The 25099-nt window shown below is 36.5% G+C and overlaps 2 protein-coding genes across 2 annotated transcripts; one reads left to right on the forward strand and one right to left on the reverse strand.

Annotated features, from left to right (window-relative positions):
- Positions 1-274: 274 nt before the first annotated feature.
- Positions 275-3337, reverse strand: LOC113063816 (zinc finger CCHC-type and RNA-binding motif-containing protein 1). The gene is made up of 8 exons (XM_026234162.1): positions 3178-3337; positions 2971-3069; positions 2492-2520; positions 2277-2388; positions 2086-2193; positions 1827-1939; positions 833-905; positions 275-731 (listed from the first exon to the last, which is right to left on the reverse strand). The coding sequence occupies exons 2-8, from the start codon at positions 3052-3054 to the stop codon at positions 591-593; spliced, it is 660 nt and encodes a 219-aa protein (XP_026089947.1). The 5' UTR covers positions 3055-3069; positions 3178-3337; the 3' UTR covers positions 275-590.
- A 190-nt stretch (positions 3338-3527) lies between these two features.
- On the forward strand, positions 3528-25049 carry LOC113063876 (periphilin-1-like). The gene is made up of 12 exons (XM_026234281.1): positions 3528-3689; positions 4431-4479; positions 4768-4832; positions 4957-5166; positions 7893-7960; positions 11179-11316; positions 11418-11593; positions 11790-11882; positions 12510-12549; positions 14137-14212; positions 16237-16368; positions 24188-25049. Coding segments are annotated over exons 2-12 (1194 nt in total). The 5' UTR covers positions 3528-3689; positions 4431-4478; the 3' UTR covers positions 24383-25049.
- Positions 25050-25099: the final 50 nt, after the last annotated feature.

Below are 25099 nucleotides of genomic sequence, written 5' to 3' on the forward strand. Positions count from 1 at the left end.
CTGAGCTACTCTAAATTAAAGACATGCGTTCATCGCACTTTACACGAAAAGGGTGCAACATACCTTTACTAAGATTTTACTATGGTTTACCACAAATAAAGCTATATTTAAACTGTAGTGACTACAAATTAACCATCGTTTTGCTACACTAATCATAGTTTAAACATGGTATTTGTAGTAAAACTGTGGTAATACAATTGGTAATTATATTGAACTTTCATAACTTGTATCAGTGGGTAAAAAAATGAGAGCTGATGACAAAGGTGACAGGAAGTTATTTTAAAATAGTTTATTTTCCATGCTTCCTGGAACAATAACAAGAATGTAATTGCGAAACACATAAAATTACACTTTATTTACAAGATAAAAAAAATCTGGATCTTTAAATCCCATTACTACATACCCGATATTTGGAGGTGTAATTATCTGAATGAGGAGCATAAAATGACAACAAACATCTCAGATGAAGGTAAGCAGAATTTCCGCAACACAGTTTGACAAAATTAGAAATTCAGATCAATATGCAACCTTCTCAATAGGTAAGAGTGGTTGAGAAGAGGCGATGTGTTCCGAACACATAAAAGTATGAGTCAGTCACTGAGCTCCTCCTCGTCACTGAAGTAGGCGCTCTTTTTGATCTTGGGTTTGTGGGTGTCCTCTGATGTAGATGCTTGAGACACATCCTCTGTGACCTGCTTCCTTCTCTTCTCCTCCTCCTCAATGCGTGCTTGCTGACGGTGATAGGCAAAAATGTATTTTTCTCTTTGAACCTTTTTTACTAGGAATATTAATGTATGATGACTGAACTGTAGAGTATATAATATTCACAGACCTGGAAAGCAATTGCCTGACTTAAACTGTCCAGTGCTGGATCCTCTCCTTCTTCTTCACTGTCCTCTGGTTCTCTGAAAGAACAAAAGTAGAATTTGTATTCACTTATATTATTTGCAAGTTCATAGATATAAAAGATTAAAGGATAATTTTGACCCCCCAAAAATAAAAATTTGCTCTAATATTACTCACCCTCAGGCCATCTAAGATGTAGACAAGTTTGTTTCTTCATCGTAACGCATTGAGAAATGTACAGCACATGTTAAAAATGCATCCTGTCTACAGTAAATGGGTGCCATCAGAATGAGAGTCTGATAAAAAATAAAAAAAAAATTTCCACAAGTAATCCACACGATTCCTGTCTAACTATTTAAGGTCTTGTGAAGTGAAAAGGTGCATGATTATAATAAACGCACATAAAAATACAAGTCCATAATGCATAAAAAAATGCTTCATCCAGTGAAAAAAAAAAATGTTGTCCTGGTACATCAAAATCCACCACTATATTTGTTTAGAACTGTGTGGACTGTTTTCTCTTGTGAACAGTGCTTGATCTGTGCATTTTTCTCTCCTAATTCAAATGAGATTACTTTTTCACTGGAGAAGGCAATGTTATCGATAGAAAACTCATTTATTTTAGCTGAAAGCAAGAGTATTTGTTTATTACAAACAAGCAGCTTTTCACTTTATAAGATGTTAATTGATGGACTGGAGACATGCTGATTACTTGTGGATTATTGTGGTATTGGTTTTTGTTTTCAGCAGTTTGAACTTTGGCGGCACCCATTCACTCCAGAGGATTCAATAGTGAGCAAATGATGTAATGCTACATTTCTCCAAATTTTTTCAGATGAAGAAACCAACTCATCTACATCTTTGATGGCCTAAAGGTGAGTAACCTTTCAGCAAATTTAATTTTTGGGTAATGCATTCCATTAAATGCATTAAAAAAAAAAGCACGGTTTGAATTATCAGTTATATTAGGAACTGCTTACTCTGGCTCCTCAGGCTGCTGCAACTTTTTCTTCTTTTTCTTTTCCTTTTTAGGTGGAGGTTCTCGCTCTCCAAGTAAATTTTTAGGACAAGCGTAACTCAAGTGCCCTTCTTCCTGCCGGAGACAAATTACATGACCTCAAAAACATATAAGCAATACCATCTACACATTAGGAATATCATAGTGTAAAAATGTAATACATGAACACATTTCAACATATTATCATTGAATAACCCCACATATTATGGATGAAAACTTACCCCACATTCATAACATTTGGATTTGTCGGAGTAGTTTCTCCTTCTGATGAATTCTGTAGCTCTCCCATTGTCGATGGCGATGCTGGCCTTCACCGTTCTCCCAAACAACTGAAAGAGTTCCAGAGCAATCAAAAACTTTGGCTTCATGTGTTCTTTTTTTATTAACTTGATGTCATGTTAAACCATCATACCTGTTTGTTGTTCAGCGATCGGGAGCAATTATGAGCAGACTCTCTGTCTAGGAACAGCACAAACGCCACTCCCTTACTCATCCGTGTCTGCTTGTCTTTGACAACAGTAACCCTTCAGAAAATGATATTGTGACTATGACCAAGCAACACTTTGATAGAATTATAGAGGTATAACAGAACCTATCCACTGCAGCCCAAAAATAAAGGATACTTACTTCACTACCTTGCCATATTTCGAGCATAACTGTGGGGAAATTGCAAGAAACAAGTTAGCAATATTTGTAAACTTACTTTTAAAATTCTGTAATGAAAGAATGTAATATATGGGGGTAACTATGGCTATGCTCTGGGTGTGTGTTCACTACTCACTGCTGTGTGTTTTTGGTTAAATGCAGACTACCAGTTCCGAGTATGGGTTACCATACTTTGCAAATATCACGACTTTCACTTTATAAGGGAAGTGTGATAAGATGCGTTGCTCCCTTATTCGAAGGTATTTGCATAATATTTGTGATGTGACCATATATTTAGAGACAGTCCATTCAAGTTTAAAGTGTGTCAGATTCTTCAGGGTAAGACGTCAAAAAATAAAACTAAAAGATATACACATTTGAAATGTATTTTGTTTATTAGTTTCACTTCTCACTCAAGTGGCTTACCCCACTCCCCCAAATATACCTGATGTTATATGTACCTTGTGCAAATCGCTGTTAGTCAAGGAGAATGGGATGTTAGACACATAAACAGTGCTTTTGCTGGGCGCTAATCCACCACTCATATTTATCTTTGATATCTGCAAAAGAATAAAATACATATTTCAAACCATGCAAGGACTATAAACAAAGGTGTGATACTAAAAGAGCTTACGGAAAACATCAATAAAAAAGCTTTTCAGACTTACTTAATCGCCAGAATCTTATTGATTTAAAGCACGTTTACCATAATGACAACAACTGCATTTATCGTGTCTAAACTTGCTAAACTGCACGTTTAATCAGCGTGTAAATCCGATTCAAAATATCAACGCAACGCGACCCGGAAGATAAAGAGACGCCGGCTCCACAACATAACACCCTCCGTCACAAAACAAATGCACTAAATTAATTGCTATTTATATAAACCAAAGAGACCAATGGAAAGGTATTATAATTAAAATGCGGCAAATACTAGCATCAACATTTTTTATAAAGTTATTTTATTAGGAGTGAGTGGTTTTATTTTGAAAAAAGAATATCTGGTATGAAACCGGAAACATTTTGTTTTTGATTGTGGCTGTGGATGTTTGTTTAGCAACTGACTGAGCGTCTCGCACGTTTCGTCTCAAAATATTATTATTTAACAAACGTTAATTGGCTACAAAAGACAAAGGAATGTTACATTGACAGGAGGTATGTCAAACAGCGAATGTAAACGGTATGTAAACGCTTATTTTGGGGTTAACGCATGTGTTCCCAGTATGCATGCACACTGGTAAAAGACGATATGACTGAGTCTGGTTTAAATTTGTTTATAATATCACATCAGTTTGTTGACTGGAGATGCAGACATACGGGTAAAACATAAATTAATATAAATTGGAGCTGATTCCTCGTTGACTGTGAATTTAGCACAAACAACGCTCAAATGTAAGCAAAGGTTCTTGCACATCTTTGATAAATATATATATATATATATATATATATATATATAAGTTAACGTTATATAATAAAGTCTCGAATACAGTGAGCGTTTTAACTTATCAGTCTGATAAGTAACGTTAGAATATTGGAAGTAGATGGAAAATAAAATAAAAGACAAAACCACATTATTTCAGTTAAATTCTGAAACGTCTAACGTTAGTTCTGGGTACCAATTGCGCTTCACTCATATCAGATCGATATATTTGTTGCACATCAACGATCTGTTGCAATGTTTCTTCTAACGCCATCTAGCCACAAATATATTAAGCAGTGTATTATTAAAAGTCAGAAGTACATAATTGTAGTGTTTTCTTCTGTACAATAAAATGTGATAAAGCCTTTACTTTTCAGTTATTTTGAACGCAAAGCTGTATATATTTATCAGCAATAATTATTATGGGCCATAAATAATCTGCCAGCTACAGACACTAGCACATCCCTATTCCTGATTCATTTACCTCTCATTTGTTCATAGATAACCATCATACAACTGAAGACAACTGCTTTCCATTCACAAACTAAAAGTAAGTCATTAAGAGAAATAAGCTTAAGACTGATATTTATGAATGCATAAATATTATAAATGTTTAGATTATTTTGAATTGTAAATATGAGTAAAATGTAATAAGATATCAATGTCGTTATATATTTTTTTCAGTGTTATGCAATATTTAAAGATTTATTGATGGTTGTCATTTGTTTTGTATTAAATTAATTTAATTAGATGTAATAATTCATGTGTAAGTGCCTTACTGTTACTGAGGTTTAAATCTTAATAATATTTCATCTTTGTCCATGTTTTTATATCTCAGTGGCTTTTAGGAGAGAGCGAAATCTTAGAGATGTTTATGAGGAACGGTTTCAAGCAGGAAGAGTGGTAAAAACTATTTATTTATTTTGTTTTATTTATTCATTGCGACGAGGAGGGGGAGGTTACAATTGCGATTCTTGGTTTATGCTGTGAGACAAACGGCTGTGATTGAGCATTTTTGATCTTCCAGGGTCCATATCCAAGAGAAGCTCAAGGGGACAGGAGACCACCCTTTGGGCGGCCAGACGAGGACTACGGCCGTGGCTTTGAATATGATGGCCCTCGGTTTTACCCAAATGGTGCTCCTCGCAACTACCCTGGAGAGGATCAGAGAGGTTATCATGGAGACAGCCATCACTCATTTCCAAACGACCACAGGGGTGGACCACCAGGGCGAAGGGTAAGTATCAGAGATCAGATGTTACCTTTTTTTCTTCTTCCATCTTTAATTTACTTATTTGTTTCTTTTTTTCGGTGTATACTTAATGCAGGGCTTAAAGTTCTCCAGCACTGTGCTAGATTTCGGGCATGCAGCATTTGGCTGCAGAAAAAAAATAGTCCTATATATATATATAAACCTTGTTGATTGATATCACTTTTGAGTCCACGAGTTCGCCTACCAATGGTATGAGAGGAGCATAGCTTTCACTCTCAACCAAGCTAACATTACTAGCCAATCTTATAAACGTGAGACATGCATAAATGTTTCCAATTGCGGAGTCCCAGCCTCGATGAATGGAGAAGCACAACAGAAAGCTGCGAGGCGCAATGGTCAATTTGTAAATGGTTGTATTTACATAGAATAACTAATTAAAAAGCAGGGGAGCTTGTTAAACCATTTAGAGTAATCATGTCATCTCCATAAAACGATATGATTGCCAGAACAAATTTGCAGGATTTTTGAAAAGGTCCTGTTCACACATGATCTCTTAACTTTACCAGTAATTTACCAGTAAAGACTGTATGTGTGAAAGGGGCCAAACTCTTCCTCTGTGAATTTGGATTAACGTTAATCTCACTAGATTTGTTGCGCAAATCATTTATAAACCTTTGCCAACACAGAAAAATAAATTAACCTGTGTCTAAATATGCCATGTATTGTACATCGAGATTTCGAAATAAAAGTTTCTGCTTGTGTCCAGATATTAAAATTAAGTGGATTTAAGCATTGTTTAATCACGCTGTAAAGTGAAACATCACCAAGGCGTTGTTGCTCTCTGTAGGTATTTTTTTACATAATGTACTTGAGTTGGAAATGTTCATATTATGTATAGGTATATTTCTTTATGTATTTTATTTTTATATATTTATTTCACAAAAAAGGGACTGTGTACACATTAATCAACATTCTTGAATGAAATGTACCCAAACTAACTCAAAGGCTTGTTTTCATCGGTATTCTACCAAAAATTCTACCAAAATGTAAACAACAATTATACAATCTGACAAAAAAATTAATAAATATAAATAAAAAAGAAATATGTATTAAAACAATTAAAATAATATTAGCATATATAAACAACATTATTGATGGAGAAGCCATTTCTTAAAATGATGCTTAGATTAGTTAAATGGTGTACATTCTCTAATTAATTCTGGTATTGAATCCACTGTTGTGATGCTCTGAATGGAAAAAACAGCTAGGCTAAACAAGGTTTTTCTAAGTGGAATTATGCAGCACCCCTAGTTACTCTGTATTCAATAGATTTAAATGGAATAAAATCAACTAGAGGAAGAGGAGCTAAACCATGCATAATCCTATGAACTAAAGAAACATTTCTAAACTTGATGTGATCAAACGTGAAGTTTTCCCAGCTGAGCAGGTTATGTATTTAAGATATGACAATGGTGAAATATATGGCTATATATATAATGCGGAAAGGGGATCCAAAATGTTTCAAGGCCACTCAAACCATGTTTGGAGGTTATCTGAAATGCATGTAACCACTTTGCATTTGTAACTTTTGCTAAATATAATCTAAATTCATGTATACAAGTGTGAGCCACTATTTCCAAAGAGTAGAGAGAGAAAAGATAGATTCATTTATCCAGAATACACCAGGAATACATTGCTTCCTTTGTGTGTGTGTGTGTGTGTGTGTGTATATATATATATATATATATATATATAAATATATATATATATATATATATATATATATATATATATATATATATATATATACAATTTTAAATGTTTGTTTGGATTCATTCCAGTTGTTTTAGAGCTATAGCATGTGTATTAGACCATCTTGTCAGGCAATAATTAATATGAGAAAGAATCAGACAATGAAAATATACTTTTTCAGCCTCATTTGATCAGATTTGAACAGTGTTGTTCAATACAGTCATTCAATACAGTAATTATTATTATTATTGCCTCATTGTTAGTTTATTTATAAATAGTCATACTAAAGCCTGGTTTTCACTGTCTGTCTGTTTGTTACTAAAAATATCAGATTATTCAGTTGTCAAAATAATCAGTAGATTACTTGATTACCAAAATAAACATTAGTTACAGCCCTAGATTAGGTAAAATACTTCTAATACAAATTCATTGTTTTACTTTTTGTAATTAAGACAACTATTTTGTCATTGAAATTAAAAAAATAGTATTCAAATATTGTCACTTTTTAGTGAACTAAGTGTCTGTACTTTGTCTCATCTCGTGAGCTAAGTGTATTGTGATATAGCTCATCATTTTCCAAGTGTATGATACAGCTTTCATTCTTCAGGTCAACCATATATTCATAAAAAAAAAACATTTTGAATAAAGTAAGTCAATAACTTTGCCATAGTATCGTTTCAAATGTTAAAGTTGTCACAGTCTTTGCATGCACTGCCCAACCAGAAAAAAAGTTCAGGTTTAGGATTTTTTATTGTTTTTCTTTAACCCCTGTTAATGTGTAAAACTGTGTCTGTCTGACTTTTTGTTTATTATTTGTGTTATTTATAGGTATGTTTGTCTTAGGTATAAAACTATATATATGTACACTACTGAATGTTTTGAATAAGGGTTAAAAAAAAGGGGGGGGGGGGAATCAGATATGGAAAATGCTCAACAATTTGTTGCAATGCAATTGTATATCTCACCTCTTCTTCATATAATTTTGTTTTGCACTTTAGCAAGAGGACTTCCCATACTACAGAGGTCCGAGAGAGGAGCCGCAAGGTGGACGCCAAATGGACTTCAGGTATTTCATAACTGCAAAACGTTACAAAGGAAACAATGTATTCCTGGTGTATTCTGGATAAATGAATCTATCTTTTCTCTCTCTACTCTTTGGAAATAGTGGCTCACACTTGTATACATGTATTTAGATTAGATTTAGCAAAAGTTAGAAATGCAAAGTGGTTACATGCATTTCAGATAACCTCCAAACATGGTTTCAGTGGCCTTGAAACATTTTGGATCCCCTTTCCGCATTACACATTTCAGGATCTTAATACACTGTGAAAACGCAATGGAGTCAAGAGTGGACATGTCCACTGAAGCACGTGTAATTTCCCCAGCAGATGGCAGGACTGTTCCTTCTAAAAACAAGCTGTGTTCCCTCCAGCTATAATGCCTTGTTTTTATACTCTGAGTAAGACACTAAAGGAAGTTTGTTAATAAGGCGCATAAATCAAACTCTGAGTTGTCCTACATTCTCTGGTTGGTTTTTGTGGTTCAGCTCCCATGGAAATACCTACAGACAGTCACTCTGCCAAATGGAGGAGCACAGTGAGCTTCCCAGTGGTTTTCCGTATCTCTTAATCAGTCTCTCTGGTAATTAAATGCAACAGTTTGCAGCAGAAATGGATTGCAGCCAAATTAACTTTGTGTTGGTACACCCCTATTAAGAAGCATTGAAAACTTGTTTAAATGGTGACATCATTGTTTTCTCTTCAGCTCTGGCCAAACCCGTAGGGGGTCAGCGGGGGTAGGGGGGGGGTCATATTATTATTTTTTTAAAAATCTAAAAACTGTGAAGCACAAAACTAGACATATATGATATTTTTTGAAAGCGTAGAACCTCTGCTTTCTTGCAAGTCCCAAGATATTTGCATTAATTTTACATAAAAGAAAATAATAAGGTCTAAATTCGTTCTTCCGCAACCACCCCCCTTGAGAAAATCAGACGAATAATGTTCATATTTCAGATTTATAGCACACAAACTCACCAAACATAGACAAGTCACACATTAAATGAAAGCTCTCACTCTCAGGAATGTTACTGTTTATTTCACAGATCTCATGCATTACAGTGACATAACAACGAATATTTTTTCAGAAGAATCACGAAAACTTAAATGAATCCTGTGAACAAGCAAACTTATGCATCATATTTCTGCGCTGATAACTACATCTGTGCTTGCATACTAGCCTAAAATCCTATATCAGCTTTTACTTTAGGTTGTTTTCTTCAAAATGAGACCATTTATATAAATTTATTCCAAAGTGTGTGGGTAGGGCTGTCTTTTAAGTTAAGGTATGCCTACTGCTTTCAGAAATCAAAACTGGTGACTGTAAAACTACACTTGGTGACTCTAGCGCCACCTTGTGGCTAAAGCTAAATAACTGTTTGAGAAAAGTAGAGTTTGGTCCATTCTTACCTTTTGGTGGCGCTTTTGTAATTAGATATTAGGGAGTCATACTCATCTAAGTCTCTCATCTTATTAAAATCAGACATTGCCAAGATTCAGTTTTGAAGAATGTCCTTTATATGGTTTTATAAAGCATTTTCTCTCTAATTCGAATAATCGTGCTTGTCAAACATGCTTAAAAGTACCTGTTATGACCTTCTCAGTGCTTTAATCTGTCGTGATTGGTAGTGAGAAGTTACCCTTTTTTTTTGGCGTGGGGTAATATTCTAGTTTCATATTGGCAGTAAAGACAGACATGTGGTAATTTGCTCTGTTAGTCCAGGGCAGACAGGGTCACCTGCACTTCAAACAGATGCGAGGGTCATTAAAGTTTTGTGAGGACACTGTGTGCGGACACATTGTCGTGTGTGTTTGTGAGAGGGGAACCTGGCTGGGGTTCAGGCCAGGGTCACCCGGACCAGGTGCCTGTGATTCTTTTACGTCCTCCCTCTCGCCTGTGCGGCAGGCCGTATAAGTGGCACGTAATCAGCCTGTGAGACCGACCGGAGGGCCCTGGCAGGGAAAGCGAGTCGAGGGGGAGCAGAGTAAACTGAAGGGGGTTTTACTGCTGCTAGAACAGATGTGTGTTAATGAATGTCTTGGTTGCGGGCAGACTCGGCAGAACTGTGATGCTGCTCTGTCAGGCAGCGCTGCAACTTTTTACAAGCCTCATTTTGCCCTTTTCTTTGTGCAGTTTATATTGAGTTGCTTTTTACAAGCAGGATGTGAAGCCTCTGGCTTGGTCCTTGCACAAATAGGTACAGTCTTAAATGAATGAGCCCAGTGTGGAAACTAGTTTAAGAGAATCTTAAATCTGTGTCATCAGGACCAGCGTGGCAGAATATATTCTGTCCCTCCTTTTCTGAATATTTATTAACCATTACAAGTCTTTTAACACAACAAGGGATGCTTCATCCAAAAATGAAAATGCAAAAGTTTTTTTTGTTTGTGTGTTCATAAATTGGTCTGATGTGGTTTGGATATGGACAAAAACAATTAAAACATCCTTCAAAATATAATATTTTGTCTTCCATTAGTCAGTGATATGTGTTATGGAAATATGTGTGTGATACATATAAAAAAAGAGGAATAATTGAAGCGACAGTCACAGTCCTGAGCCCGGAGAAATCTCTTGTCTCCTCTTCCTTGACCCTTCATCTCAATACACTCAGAATCTGACCCTACAGAGCACGGTTCATATAAACAAGCGTTTTAAGATTAACAGATTGTCCCCCCTTTAACCCCCCCTCAACCTGTCAGAGGACAGTGGACAACCATTTAAACCACACGTTTTACTTATTTTGCTTTTTGATTTTTGGTTTTCATTTTTGGTAATCTTTTCCTAAGTTTGCTAATTGTTTGCTTAATTTTGTAAATTTTGGTCTAGTATATATTTTTTAAAAGTTCTCTTTTGTGTTTTAATATATTTTCAAATTTATTGTTTACCTGTGATTTATTTTTTGTTTTTTGTTAAAAAATGTTTAACGAGAAAAAAAGGTATGCTGAATAGTTCTTATCCATAATGTGAATGCTTTTTTTTTTACTGTTTATTTATTTATTTTATTTTTTTGTTTTTTTAGTATGTTTAAAGATGCTTACGGTTATTTTTTTAACATGTAATTTATACTGTGATTGCAAAGCTGGAATAGATTTGTACTTCATTTATTTATCATTAGTATTATTATTATTTTGGTTTAGTGTGTTTTTAAAAAAAAAGTTTCATGAGGAAAAAAAAAGTACGCTTAATATTTCCAATCCATGGCTTATTTTTCTTTTCCTGCTTCAGACCGAGCAGTCGTGCAGGTCCTCCTCCGAATGCTCGAGTCCTGGGTGCTCACCCTCCTCCACCCAGGTCTCTGCCTGCAATAGCCCCTGATGCAGGAGACGACACCCTCATACAGGCCATAATGAACCTGGACCGGGGGTTTGTATTCACATGCTTTAAAAGTAAAGTGCCTCATGTTATTCAACTAGGGAAGAGATACTCAAGAAAGCTTTGCGTATCTGTGCTCATCTCTCTCACAGGGAGGAGCGGGACAGCTTGAGAAGAAAGGCGCCGTTCCCTCCAGTACGTGAGCGTTCTCCAGCTCGGCGGGACGTCCCCCCTTCCCCTCACAGTCGGTCGGGGTCCAGCATAAGCAGCCGCAGCTACTCACCAGAGCGGGGCAAAGTGCATCCTTTCCCTCCTCAGCAGGGGAAAAGTATGAAAAAACTTCAGTCAAAATGCCTGTTCAATCACTACCTTAGTATTTCTTTGGTTTTGAGTTATTTCCACTACTGTTCAAATTTTTGGGTTTAGAATGGAAGTGTATATACTTAGACACAAATATTGAGGCATTTATGACCTCAAACTTTCAACCTCAACTGAACATTGTTTAATGCCAGTGGTGTTCACAGGTATAGACAGTCTGCCAAACCTCTCTGCATTTCACTTGGAGAAATCTCATTGGCTGGATCTCCCACACACACAGACTCTAGATGGTACAAAGGGTCAGTGCACAGCTTGAAGTGTAGTCTTTGACCTGACGTGGACTAGTATTTGAAACATTTAAAAGCCTGTTGATTGATTTAAGGGCTTTCATGACTAATTTGCACGCAAGCACATTTTAATTCGGCCAGCTGCAGAGTGGAAAGACCTTCCCTGGATGCTTTATTTCTCATAGATAAACGTCCTAAATGCTTCCCAGACAGGTTTGATGTGAGTTATCGTGTTTGAAAACAGACAGGCTTGTACATGACTATACCGAAGCGTCCACCGCAGACCTCCGGTCACAGATGATGTCACTCAAAGCCTGTCCTAATAAAGACTCCCATCTGTGTTTGTTTCGCTGTTCTCTGTTACTATAATGAAATCCTCAGTAATAAGTTCCAGAGTGACGCTTCGAGCAGCCAATATTGGATGCACGTGTTTGGGTTGACGTACCCCAAGTGAGCCTCCCAAAATTATGCAGCTGTGAAAAGATGTAGCAGGCTTACATTTGCATGGGATCATGTGATCTGATCTCTAATACTGATCAAAGAAATGCATCAAAAACACCTGAATTATTGTTCACTAAAAATACAGTTTGTTTACTGTTTTTGATGATATACACTTTTTTTTTTTTTCCTGCGTTTCAGGATTTGAGGAGCCGTTCGGGCCAGGCAGGGGACCGGGTGAGTAAAACATTGTCGATTATTCGGTCATATTGATTATACACGAGTAAGCCTGCATGAATTCAATTTTGAAAAATGGTCATTTAGTCTAACAAAATGTTTTTTTTTGCTAAACAATTTAACATAGCTTGATGGAACATATGGAGAAAAATTAAATAATATAAATGTTCATCTTTTTACTGGATAACGTACAGGCGGACACATCACTGGAAATAAATAAACACAACAGTGTGGTCTTGTATCATCCTGATATGGTTTATTTTGCAATTATGATTGGTTGACTATATTTTTCCAATAATGAGATGGCTACTTTGCAAATAAATAAATAAAGATGGCTACTTTCCAAAGAAAAAATTCAATTTCATGCACATAATATTACTGTTAAAAAGTTTGGGGTTGGTAAAATTAACAAGGCTGCATTTATTTGATGAAAAATGCAGTAAAGATGTAATATTGTGTAATATATTTACTGTATAAAATAAATGTTTTATCTTATTTGAAAATGTAATTTATTCCTGTGATGGTAAAGCTGAATTTTCAGCAGCTGTTACTCCAGTCTTCATTAACACATGATCTATCAGAAATCATTCTAATATGCTCTGTTGGTGCTCGAGAAACTTTTCTTAATATTATCAACATTGAAAACAGTTCAATGTTTTTGTTTAAAATGATACACTGATTATTTGAATATAGAGTTAAAAAGAGCGATATTTATTTAAAATAGCAACCGTTTACTTTCTTGTTTGATGAATTTAATGCATCCTTGCTGATTAAAAGTATTAACAAAAATAAATAAATAAACTGGCCAAACATTTGAATGGTATTGTACCTAGGTATTCAGTCACCTGGGTACCATTTTTTGTGAATATAAAGTTTATTGCTCAGATGCAAGGAGATTTTGTTTCACTTTGCTTTATAAGTTAAAGGTCAGCCCGCAGTCACGGTAACTTGAGAGAAAGCGTTGCTAATCGCACCTTCGTAAAGCCTCATTTTGTTTGTCTGCTATCCTAGCACTTCCTTTGGCCAGGGTTCGTAAAAAGTCCACAGGAGTGTGTCTGATTGCTAAACCTTTCCTTTTTCTCTAGCTTTCATCCGTTCCCTTTTTGCTTTTCTTTGCCAGACGTTTGATGTGCATGCATACGTCGCAAGGAGATTTAGATTGGAATCTTATATCTGTGTAAATCTAAACAGAACTTCTGGTCATAGGCTTCTCTCCGCTCCAAATCAATTTAGCGAGCATTCCTTGATCTCTTGCCGACGAATCCGTAGGTGTTGAGCACACAGCTCACACGGAGAGGGTCACGGGGTGACACTGCAGGCACCTGGCTGCGGTTTGCCTGCAGGGAAGAGTCCTGATCGGCAGCGAGGGAACCACCTGGTTCTGCACGCCAGCTGGATGTTCGGAAAACGAGCAGGATCCGTTCAAGCATGTGAAAACGTTTATGGCAGCAAATGAGTCAAGCAAGGCCATATTCCGTGGCTTTCTGGGGGATGTTGATCCATGTCCAAACTATAGCTGTTTTGTTGGCTTACGTCCTACAACAGATGCTTTGTTTCTTATGTTCTGATCCCAGTCTTTCATCTTCTACAGACAGGGAAAGGCCCCCGGCCCCTCCGTCAGTGCATCACGAGACGGTTCGCCCCATAGCTCCGTATCAGCCACTAAGGTGAGTCGCACACACACACAGCTCCCAAACAGATGTGCTTACCAGAACACTCCCTTTCATCCGCTAAAATAATAATAAGTGTGACATGCCAGCAATTTCAGCTGATGGTGAAAAAACTGGAGATTTTTTCCTTCTTTTTGAAACGCTGTTTGCTTGCGATTTCCTCTCTCCCATATGGTGGGGTTTAAAGGGTACTATTTGGCGTATGAAAGGCAAGCGGCCCGTGTCGTGTTTGTTCAGACTGTAAGCACGGTACTGACACAAAAGGCGGCGGGTCGCTGAAGGAGACTCATGGACATCATTGGGCCACCCAGGCCGCAGCACGACTAAAAAAAGAGGGAGAAATCCATTAGCTCAACTCTCGGCTTTATCACAACATCTTATCAGAGGCTCAGAGCACTCTGGACATACTCTTGGGAGCACTGAGAGCCTAAAATAATTTGGTTTAACTGTTTCTCTCATGTACTCTCTTTTTTTTTTCTTTGTTTGTGCTTAGGTGAACCAAATCTGAGAAAAATCAAATAAAAATTTTCTTTGCTGATTTTTAAATAAACAAAAAGGAAAAAAAAGAAAAATTATAATTAAAAATAATTACATTTTACTCTCCTCTGTGAATATTCTTTTATTTGCTATGCAAACTAGTTCTTTCACTGATTCCCAAGACATTGGCTTTCCTTACTTAAAAAGCTTGATAAATGCTAATTTATTTTTAAGTTTTCTATATATATATATATATATATATATATATATATATATATATATATATATAATTTTTTTACTATTTAATAATAGGTAAATGTGTCTGCTTTTTAAGTGTCACAAATGTAATATTTCAGGTCTATCACCCAAATTGTAAAGAAATTGTTCAGGATTTTTGATAATTTTTAAGATTTAAGTTGGTAGAATAAATACTTAGCAACACCAGAAAAATAAAACTGTATTGTAAATGTGTGATGTTCAAAATATTTCAAAAATCATTTTTTTAAATATATTAAAAACCTTTTTAATATCTATTACAAATTCTAAAATATTATTTGTATATTAGTGGTTTTCTTATAAAATATCACCATTTATAATACATATAAAGTTATTCTGAATATATACATTTTTAATAAATAAACTGATATTTAACACATTATTTTTGTTTTTGAGGGTGACCCATATTGAGTGAAGGAAAGGGAAAAACACATTTTGATGAAAATGAAGTTTGAGGTTGCACCCAAACATATGCCATTACATATACAAGTAATTTGTAAAATAATTCAACTTTGTTTTTTTGTTTTGTCCCAGTACTCAATCAGTGTTTTGATTCAAGAATGCTTGAATCAAGCTTCAGTTTCAAGCCAACACAACATGAAATGCCTTGTTAAAGAACCTCTGTGGGTTTCTTTTGTTTGATCACTTAGATTCACCTCTGAACCATGTACAGATGAAAGTTGTTTCTGGTTGGTGGATGTCTCAGTCCTTCAGCCTTTGATCTTCTTCCACAGCTCTGTTCTTGGGGCATAAGCCATAACCTTGTGCCTTAGATGAAAAGGCTTTGCCAGTGTAAACTCAGCTTGATAGGCGGTCTCTTAAGTTCAACAAACACACTTGTTTTGGGGATTCATTGTTTGAAGAACAAAGAACAGATGATTTTGCTGTGGTGGGCTCATATTTGTTTGTAATGCCTTTGCAGTTCTTGTCTTAAATATATTTCTGTCTCCACTTAGATCAAATGATTGATATTATTTTGATTTTGTTTAATTAGTGTTGGACCGTTATATATAATTTTCTTTTGAGACCAAACCTATCCAATTAGGTCCAAGTCGTAGATCTAAATAGACAGAGCCAACTTGTCAACTTTTTTTTGGACTTGTATCCATTCTGTCATTGTTCTGCGTTTGGAGAACTTTTCCTCTTTTCTTTTTTAGAGAAATCAGAATTCCCTAATGTTGATTTCCTGCATCTGTTGGGGTGTTTTACTCTGAACATGTTTCTGTATTAATCTAGCCTTTAAAAGTGCCTTGTCCTGTGTACTGCAGGAGGACATGACAATGGTGGAAGGGCCCACAGATGAAGTTCCACCCATCGTAGATGAAGCTTCCTCTGTCATGGACGACTTTCAAGAGCGACGAGCTCAAGCTATTGCTGCCAAGGCTCGGGAAATTGAGAAGGTTTGAGAAACGCCAAAAATCCCTTTGGAGCTTTTCTTCTTCCATAGTTCTGAGAGTGTCTAAATTAGTTAGGAAAGTGTCTTGCCAGTTTTTTAATGGCCACATACTTGTTTTAATGGCTCCTTTTCATGGTGCTGTATATTATTAATAGGGTTGTCAGAAGAGTTTAACTATTTACATTTTAGGTTATTTAAAGCATTGAAAGATTACAGTACAGCATTTATTATGTTCAACAACATAATTTAAAAGAGCATTTTGGGTACTTCTGTTCTGAGTACTTCCACTTTTTGTCTTTTTCCTTCCTTTTTATCCATCACATTTACTAAGGAGAAAGAGTTTAACTATTTACATTTTAGGTTATTTAAAGCATTGAAAGATTACAGTACAGCATTTATTATGTTCAACAACATAATTTAAAAGAGGATTTGGGGTACTTCTGAGTACTTCCACTTTTTATCCATCACATTTACTAAGGAGATACAAGGGTAAAAGACCCACTGTCTCAGCTTTCTGTACCTTTCTGATCGTTCTGTAAGTTCAGAACGATCATAATAAAGTTACTGCTCTCTCCTCCTCTTGTTTACTGGCCCTATTAAGTGAAAGATGGGATCTTTCATTTGATGGGATCTTTCACAGGATTGGTGAGCCAGCCCTCCTTCTAGCCGCGTTTCCACTGTCGAGCTTAAAGTGGGCGTGCTAGGGCGTGCCAGGGCCAGTCGCATTTCCACTGTCACTTCTGGGGCTTGATCGTGCCTCATCGGGGCTTCCTTGGGGCCAACGGCTGGGGTTTTTTTGGCCCGACGAAAACCTTGGGCCAAAGCGGGCCAGCTGGGGCTAGAGGAGTGGTTATGAACAAAGGCGGAGTTTCTCTGAGCTCAGCGATGCGGATCATTTCAGAAAGCTAACAGCTATAACACCAGCATTAAAAACTTTTTTAAATAAGTTGAGCTCAAAACTAACTTTCAGTCAGCAGCGTGTGTGTTTGAAATAATTTGATCGGACGTGGATTATTATCACCATACAAGGTCGGAAATATTTATAAGCGATGTAAAAGACTGCACGCTAGGCATTAACATTACCATACTAAACATGGTAAATGTGACCGTTTGAAGAAATCAGACATCAGTTTCTTATTCTCCATCACAATCGTGTATTTATTTAGTACCTTATATTATCTGTCATAAGTCTCGTCTAGCTCCACGTAGCCTTTCATAAAAATATTTTTTTTTTTGTTCGGGAGCTTTCATAAAAATAAGAGATTATCATTCATTCTAAATGTGACATATAAAGGATAGCTACTGTGGCTACAAATAAACAGAAACCGACTTGACTGAATAAGCAGGCTATTTTCATAACGCTTAAGCGTTAAAAATAAATCAATAAAATGTAAATACATTTATTCTGATAAATTAATTCATTGATCAATGTGTCAATTACCTATTCTATAGTAAAACATCAATGCTTTTGAATTTGAATATTGAACAAAGCATGCAATCGAATGCCCGCTTTTATCATGTTCGTTTTTTGATCGCTCTAGTTCCAGTGACTTATTTCTTAGTTTTCTGATAACTTCTCTTTGTTGGTGAAATTATGGGGTCGCGTGTCATTGCTCCTGAGAGGCGTGTAGAGGGCGTGTTTTAGTGACATGCACCAGAGCTTCAGGCCTGAATGTGGAAACCCTGCGCTATTCTTGCCTCGGTGCTACTGTTCCGAGGCTATTGGCCCCGACCGGCCCGTTTTAAGCCCTGGCCCGCACTGGCCTGACAATGGAAATGTGGCTATTGAGAATAAGCATTTGGCTCAATAGCTGCTGGACTTGCACAGTTTTAAATGTCAGATTTGTCCCAATCATGAGTTTTATTTGGCTTATTTACATATCGAAAACAAATCTGATTTTATGTATGGCTAAGCTTTCTTTAACAGGAAGTCCCTTGAATCAGTTTTAGGGTTTGAATAGCTCTTTGTATTCTCAATCACTTAAGCATCCTTTCCTGCATAAATGACTGACAGATCTACATTTTTGTAATTTGTTCAGGATTTTTTTTTTTTTTTTCTGCACTTCTTTTGAAATAGAAGTCAGAGTGTGTTATGATTTGCCCTGAATGCACATATTTCAGTGACAGTGTTTGGATGCCTTTCAGGCCAAAGCCTGTTATTTCACAAAGTGTGTGTGTTGTTTCTGTTTAAGTGTCCACCAGATGTTTAGCTTCTCCTTTAATCTGGTCTAGCCATCTCTACACTCTGCACTTTACCTTTTTTCAACAAACATTTAGCTGGCATGCACTATACAGCATGCTTTTTGGTTTCTATACACTTAATATACATCTAAAGGGTTGTGAGACAAAAATGTAGAAATTTTGAATAATGCAGCAGTTGCTCTTTTCCATTAAATAAAACAATGAGTTGATAATAAACAGGCATCATAAAAAGGGCCTGTATGACTCTTGAGCTAGTTTCCATGTCTTCTGAAACCATATGATGGCGTATAAGCAAGAAAACCATTGATCTTGATTCAAACATGAGTTTATGTGATTGGACAAAGGATTGTTCTTGTATGTTTAATCTTTTGTTTTCTGCACTCAAAACTGATCAGGATCATTACTTCATGAGTTGGACTGATCTGGTTCTTGAGTTCAACACTGACTCAATGGTCTGTTCACAACATTTAACAGTTTACTGAAGAATTCAGTAAATAATGACTTCAAGTTTAGTTTGTTTCTATCTATCATATGGCTTCAGAAACCTTGAAGTAAAGTGTCACTTGATTCTCTTTGGTGCTTTTGCATCCATTTTGCAGTGTGAAAGCCTCGTACACATGGGGACCAATTAAATGGAAAAGACCGACCAGTGCAATTCTTCAAAATTGTTACACCAAAGAGTATCATTTATGGTTAAACTTTTTGTTTTTGTTTTTATCTGTCCAACCTGATGATCATCATCTTTTTTTTATTATTATTATGTTTCATCTTGGCAGAGAGCATATACTTTAAACAAGTTCAGTTCAAGTCAAGCTCAAAGAGGAATCTAGCTGGGTCTTGATTGTTTTGTTTTGACCAGCAAGACGTTTATTTTACAGATGAGCCCGTGTGTTTCTAACGAGACTGAATTCCTTGCTGCTAAAGTACTGTAAGTAGGGCATCTTTGTTGTGATAGTTCTGCAGTCCACGGTGAGGCTTAATCTGGGTCTGAAGCAAGGCTTTTGAGGTCCATCAGGGATGTTTGATTCCTTTGTTCGTTAATCGCGTTTGATGTTTCTGATCTGAATATGTCAGATCAAATAAAATAATAGACTAATACACAGTTGCCCCTAAAGGCCATTACCCTTACATGATGTTTCGCTATGCTTAGGTTGTCTATGCTCCTGTTCGAGAACACAGGCATTAGAGTATACTATATTAAGGTGAATATGCATCCTTAACAGTTATTTGGGATTGTAAATTAGTTCTGTGTGGTTTTTAGTCAGTATGTTTGGGGGCATCTATATACTAATGTATGTACAGTACATTTCTTATTATTTAGTTAATGTTATGTTTACTTTATTGCTGGGCGTACAGATGAATATATTGAAATTTCACATGGCAAAATAGTATACTCAAAGCTTTTATATATAATTGAACCTAACTTTGGTCTTACACAACTAGAACTGAACTTTCGCTGAACCACTGTGAAAGTTATTAGTTTATAGATACTTTCCCACTTTTCCCTCCTTGTCTTTCCCGCCCTTCCTGAATAATTCTCTGCTATCTTTACCCGGAATCAGGAATCAGCCTCCCACAGTACAAAAATGGCACATGAAAGGCTGAACAAGAACACACACACACTCTAGGTCCTGTTCAGCTTTCCTGTTTGATTGGGTAAAAGAGGTGGGGTTCACAGGAAGTCTATGGAAGTAGAGCATGCATTAGGAAATCGCTTCCCAGCATTCTTGGAATTGTTCCGAATTATTTAAGCTCAGTGTGGCTTTGTATGTTCAAGGTTATCTCATAAAAGAACAGCATAGTGATATGAATTAGAAACACAACTGTTACTAGTAAAATGTTTAATTTGATCATTGCAAAGCAGCAGAAAAAGTGTTGCAAATAGAATAAATTTGCTTTAAAAAATAGCGGTCTTTCAGAACTTCCTGTTAACCTCTGCTTCAGATCATCTCTGCTTCCTGAGTTTAGTAGTGGTTTATTGTGTACCAAGGAGTGCTTTCTACTGTACTCAGATGACCAGGGATGTAGTGGAGGCTAAATGCACGTAAACGCCGTTTACGCACCTCCCAAAATGAGGAAATAGCGTTTACCCACCTCCAAAGTGCGTTTATCCACCTCTAAATTGAGTTTATTCACCTCTAAATAGCCTACAGTTCCTATGACATTTTAAATTAAGCTTATGTCGTTTTAGTTTCATATTGTTCATTATTAGTTTCTAGATTGTTTGTTGTTAAAGACAAAGTCTTTCATATTGCGCTGCAACTTTATGGTCAGTGTTGACCAATTGCTTGCGATGTTGCCAGTAGTGGGAAGTTCGGATCATTTTACTGACTCGGATCTTTGAATCTCGTTCAGCAAAATGAACTAATCTTTTCTCTTCCCGTCTCTATGGGACTGACATGAAGAATAAAAGACTCAGACCTCACCTGTCGATTCAGAACCTATATATGTTGTGTAATGCGCATGTACAGTCAACACAAAATGAACGAATCACTCTCTGAGACAACTCGGTAGTCCTGAGTCATATTAAAGATTCGTTCAAAATGAACAACACGCAACAGACTGCATCAAGATTCTAAAATGGATATCCGGCAATTAAAAATAATAATAATAATACTAATAATAATAACGTTCGTTATTTTGAATAGAAATCATCACTCATACAGCAGCCATTCATCTCATCTCCGGTTTATTTGTGTTCGTATACACACAATATCCACGATCCGCCAGGGCTATAGTCCAATGGTGCGCATGTTTGAATAGATAATAATTTTATGACATGTTTGTAGAATATTTCGTCTTACAGAATAACATTTCTATTAATTTTACACTGATTTATGCGATCTGAAGAGCTAAAACAGCTAACAGAGCTAGCGATCACTTTCTTCTTATTGATTTGCGTCGGCTATGACATCAGTGCCTTATCATTAGTTTGTAAAGCTGTCAATCATCTCATGTGAACCACGTGACCAAAAGGATGTCCTTCTGCAATGAAGCTGTCTGTGTCATTGCAGTCTGTGTCATTGATCAAATATATGAAAGACAAAAGTAAAAAAAAAAAAAATTTGATTCCAGCTTGTTAAATGTGAATATGTTCTAGTGTCTTCTCTCCTCTGTGACAGTCAACTGAATATCTTTGAGTTGTGGACAAAACGAGACATTTGAGGACCATTCCTGGGCTTTTGGGGAAACACTGATCCACATTTTTCTGACATATTATAGACCAAACAACTAACCGATTAATTGAGAAAATATTCAACAGATTAATCGACTATGAAAATAATACCAAATCTCTAATCATAACGTACAAGTGCATTGCATTGGAACCCCTGGATATAAGCCTCCCTCTCTATTCCTCTTTAAAAAAAATTGTTCTCTCTGTTTTATCATTTAGTAAACTTTATAGATTTCAACCTTATTTATAATTATTCCTTCTTGAGTCTCTTTAACAAGAACTTAGATTAATGTATGAATTGAATAGTGACTCTGTGACCTATATGAGGGAATAATCAGTGATACCCTTGATAGTAATATCAAATGATAGCCTATAGCGATGTCATCAGGATACACATACACCGGTAGGCAGTGGCCCACCTTACCGTGACCACGATGTGGTCACCCAAAATTTAGAGTTTCTTTTTTTTACCACTACACCTCTGCAGATGACATTGCCCCCCTCTTCACATCTAATTTGAATTTAATTCTATGCCACACATACAGTTAACGCCCACATGGACTCTCAATTATTCATGGGAATCTCATGTACTGACTTTTTTCAGGGCCAGGATCTGTAACTCATATCTGACTTAAGATTTTATGTCTGGCATACAATAAAATGGGCACAAAAAAGACTTTAATGACCTAAATATCATAGAATATAAAGATGTTGTAACATTTACTGTTGCTCACTAAAATTCCAGTTCCTTGATTACTGCTAAATCGCCATCACCTGCTTTTAAATGGAGAGGCATTTAATAGACAGAGCCGTAGATCACTGACAAGCTACGCAATATCACGTTCATTATCCAAGATGAATCGCCTTCAATAATGGATGCGATATTGTGTAGCTTGTCATTGATCTATGGCTCCGCCTATTAAATGCCTCTCCATTTGAAAGCAGGTGATGCCAATTTAGCGGTAATCATGGAACCGGATTTACTGACTAGGTGCGCATGATCATAATGTTAGATATTTCGCCCAGCCCTAGTATATAGTACTGATTTAAATTTGTAACTTACATTAACATTTATTTTCAACCCCCTTTATAAAATAGCACATATGCTACAAGGCTCCAGCAACCAGGTTTATTTGCTGAGTGTTAATGCAATTTAAACAGTCCCACAGATTGACTATTTTACTGCAGTCTCTTAACCTGCAGCCTTAGGCTTCTGAGTACTTCCTTTCTACATAATTTCTCCATTCTCTTCTGGAATGTTCTAATTGACTATTAGAGTCTTCTCATTTAACCTATTCGACTTAATGATTATTGGAGGCTGTTCTCACACAAGAACTCTGGGCTTTGTGTGTGGGCCTCTGTGATTCCTGGAACCAGGATCTCAGCCATGGGAAAGAGCCCTTATGTTAGAAGCTAATGAGCTCACTGCAGAAATTATTAGTCAGCACAATTAGTTGGGTGGCCACATTTCTTTTCCAGACTTGTGGGGGCAGGTAGCAGGAACCACTGAAGATACGCATTGTCTTTTTTTAATTATGCCCAAAGTTTTCGGTTACTGTTATATTTTAAGTACTTCCAGATGTTGTTGTTGTATGGTTATGTAATGCCAGGGCCATGTTGGAAACTGGCGAGATGTTTAACCATCAGTTTCTTTCCGTTTTGGCTGGGTGCATTGTGTTGCTCTGTGCCATCATTTAGTCGTGACAGTCTCCTGATGTAAATGTATGATCTCCAGCTATAAGTTACATGTCCTGAGGGCTGTGTGTGAGTCAAGGTAATTGCAGAGGTTATGCAGTCTCCCCTGGGTCTGAAGCATTGCTTTGATGTCCAGAAGTGTTTGATTATCCAACCACAGTAAACATAACTGAGCTCTGAGAGTTTGGGTTTGGGGCTTAGTTCTATCGTCTGGATGGTAGATCGGAAAGGCAGAATGTTCTCCTAAATACAAAACAAAACCACTCTCTATCCCCATGTCTTTTGTGTACAGAAATAGTTAGATTTAAGATGATTTCATGGTCTGTTCAATGAGATGGGTCTTGAGACTGTCATGACTGAATTTTGCCAGAAAAGTAAAGCACCAAGCAGAGTATATTGTTTCCAGCTAGAGTAATGCGGCACATTTGCTGCATAAAAATGTAATGTTAAATGCAACTTTTCATTTATTTTTATTGTGAGCTCCAGGATGATTTATCAATAAATTGTTGTCTGAGCTTGTCAAGGCATGTGTTTTTATGTTGGTCAGAAAGCCAAATGGAAAAGAAAACCACATTTTACGGTGCCACATTTAACACACTTTAAAGAACCTTGTTTGATAAGGTATAAGTAACTAGACATGATTATACACTGTTATGCATTGATTGGGGATTGCCAATAACATTTGTGTGCACATTGTACATGTTGGACAATATTACAGCTTTATAATTTCAGACATTGGACTGTTTTATAGGTCTATCGTCAGGACTGTGAGACGTTTGGCATGGTGGTGAAGATGCTGGTGGCCAAGGAACCCACCTTAGAAAAGCCCCTGCAGAACCCACTGAAAGAGAACCTGATTGAGATCCGTGAGCGATGCCTTGATGACTTGAAAAACTTCATTGCTGAACTAGATGAAGTGGTACGACAGCCTGAACCTGCTGTCTAAGGTGGCCCCATTTACTCAACCAGCAGTTTTTCCTCCCTCTGTACCTATACAAAAGTCCTTCATTGTTTTTTATGGTTTATGTAAAGGCCAATGTACTTTGTGTACTGAGTGTCCACCTAAAAGAAATCTTCCTGGTTTGCAACGGGGCAAGGAAAATCTCTATGTATTTCATTTATGTGGTTCCGTTCATCCATTGACACTAGTCGATGCTAGGTTGTATAATCTTTTTGTAACCTTTCAACATTAAGATAAATAAATAATAAAAAAAATAGATGGCAAACACAAGGAAAGCAGTGTCAGAAGAGGGTTTGCTCTATTCATCATTAATTGCAGAAGATATAGAGATTATTAACCCACTGAGGAGGTTTACTCGATGATGCTGTTTGTTCTGATCAATTGTGTATAAACTGAAAGGGTTCTATGTTGTTGCCAATTAATTCCCTTACATTCAAACCAGTAAGAAAAGTTGATGAATGAATTATGATAAGTAATCTGTATGGGTTCAGCAAATTGCTGCTATCTGTAGTACTGTTAAGCTGTGCAGCTGACAATAATGCATTTTCATCTTTTTTTTTTATCACATTTTCTGGCCACTATATTGTGAAAACCCAACACAAGTATTTGTGTAGTTTTTTCCTTTGTGTAGTATTAAAGAGTCTTGAACCTACTACAATGCATGTTTTTTCCTTTTGATTTAAAACCCTTTTGTGATTTCAT

The sequence above is a fragment of the Carassius auratus genome, chromosome 4 (assembly GCF_003368295.1).
Source record: "Carassius auratus strain Wakin chromosome 4, ASM336829v1, whole genome shotgun sequence".
Classification (NCBI taxonomy): Eukaryota; Metazoa; Chordata; class Actinopteri; order Cypriniformes; family Cyprinidae; genus Carassius; species Carassius auratus.

Excerpts from the sequence above, each read along its gene's own strand:
- LOC113063816 (XM_026234162.1), bottom strand. The coding sequence starts at position 3,054 with ATGAGTGGTGGATTAGCGCCCAGCAAAAGCACTGTTTATGTGTCTAAC. Across the intron at positions 2,389-2,491 it reads AAATATGGCAAGGTAGTGAA|GGTTACTGTTGTCAAAGACA; the intron begins GTAAGTATCCTT and ends CATTTTCTGAAG. Across the intron at positions 906-1,826 it reads CAGCAGCCTGAGGAGCCAGA|AGAACCAGAGGACAGTGAAG; the intron begins GTAAGCAGTTCC and ends TTGTTCTTTCAG.
- LOC113063876 (XM_026234281.1), top strand. Across the intron at positions 4,833-4,956 it reads GGTTTCAAGCAGGAAGAGTG|GGTCCATATCCAAGAGAAGC; the intron begins GTAAAAACTATT and ends TTGATCTTCCAG. Across the intron at positions 5,167-7,892 it reads GTGGACCACCAGGGCGAAGG|CAAGAGGACTTCCCATACTA; the intron begins GTAAGTATCAGA and ends TTTGCACTTTAG.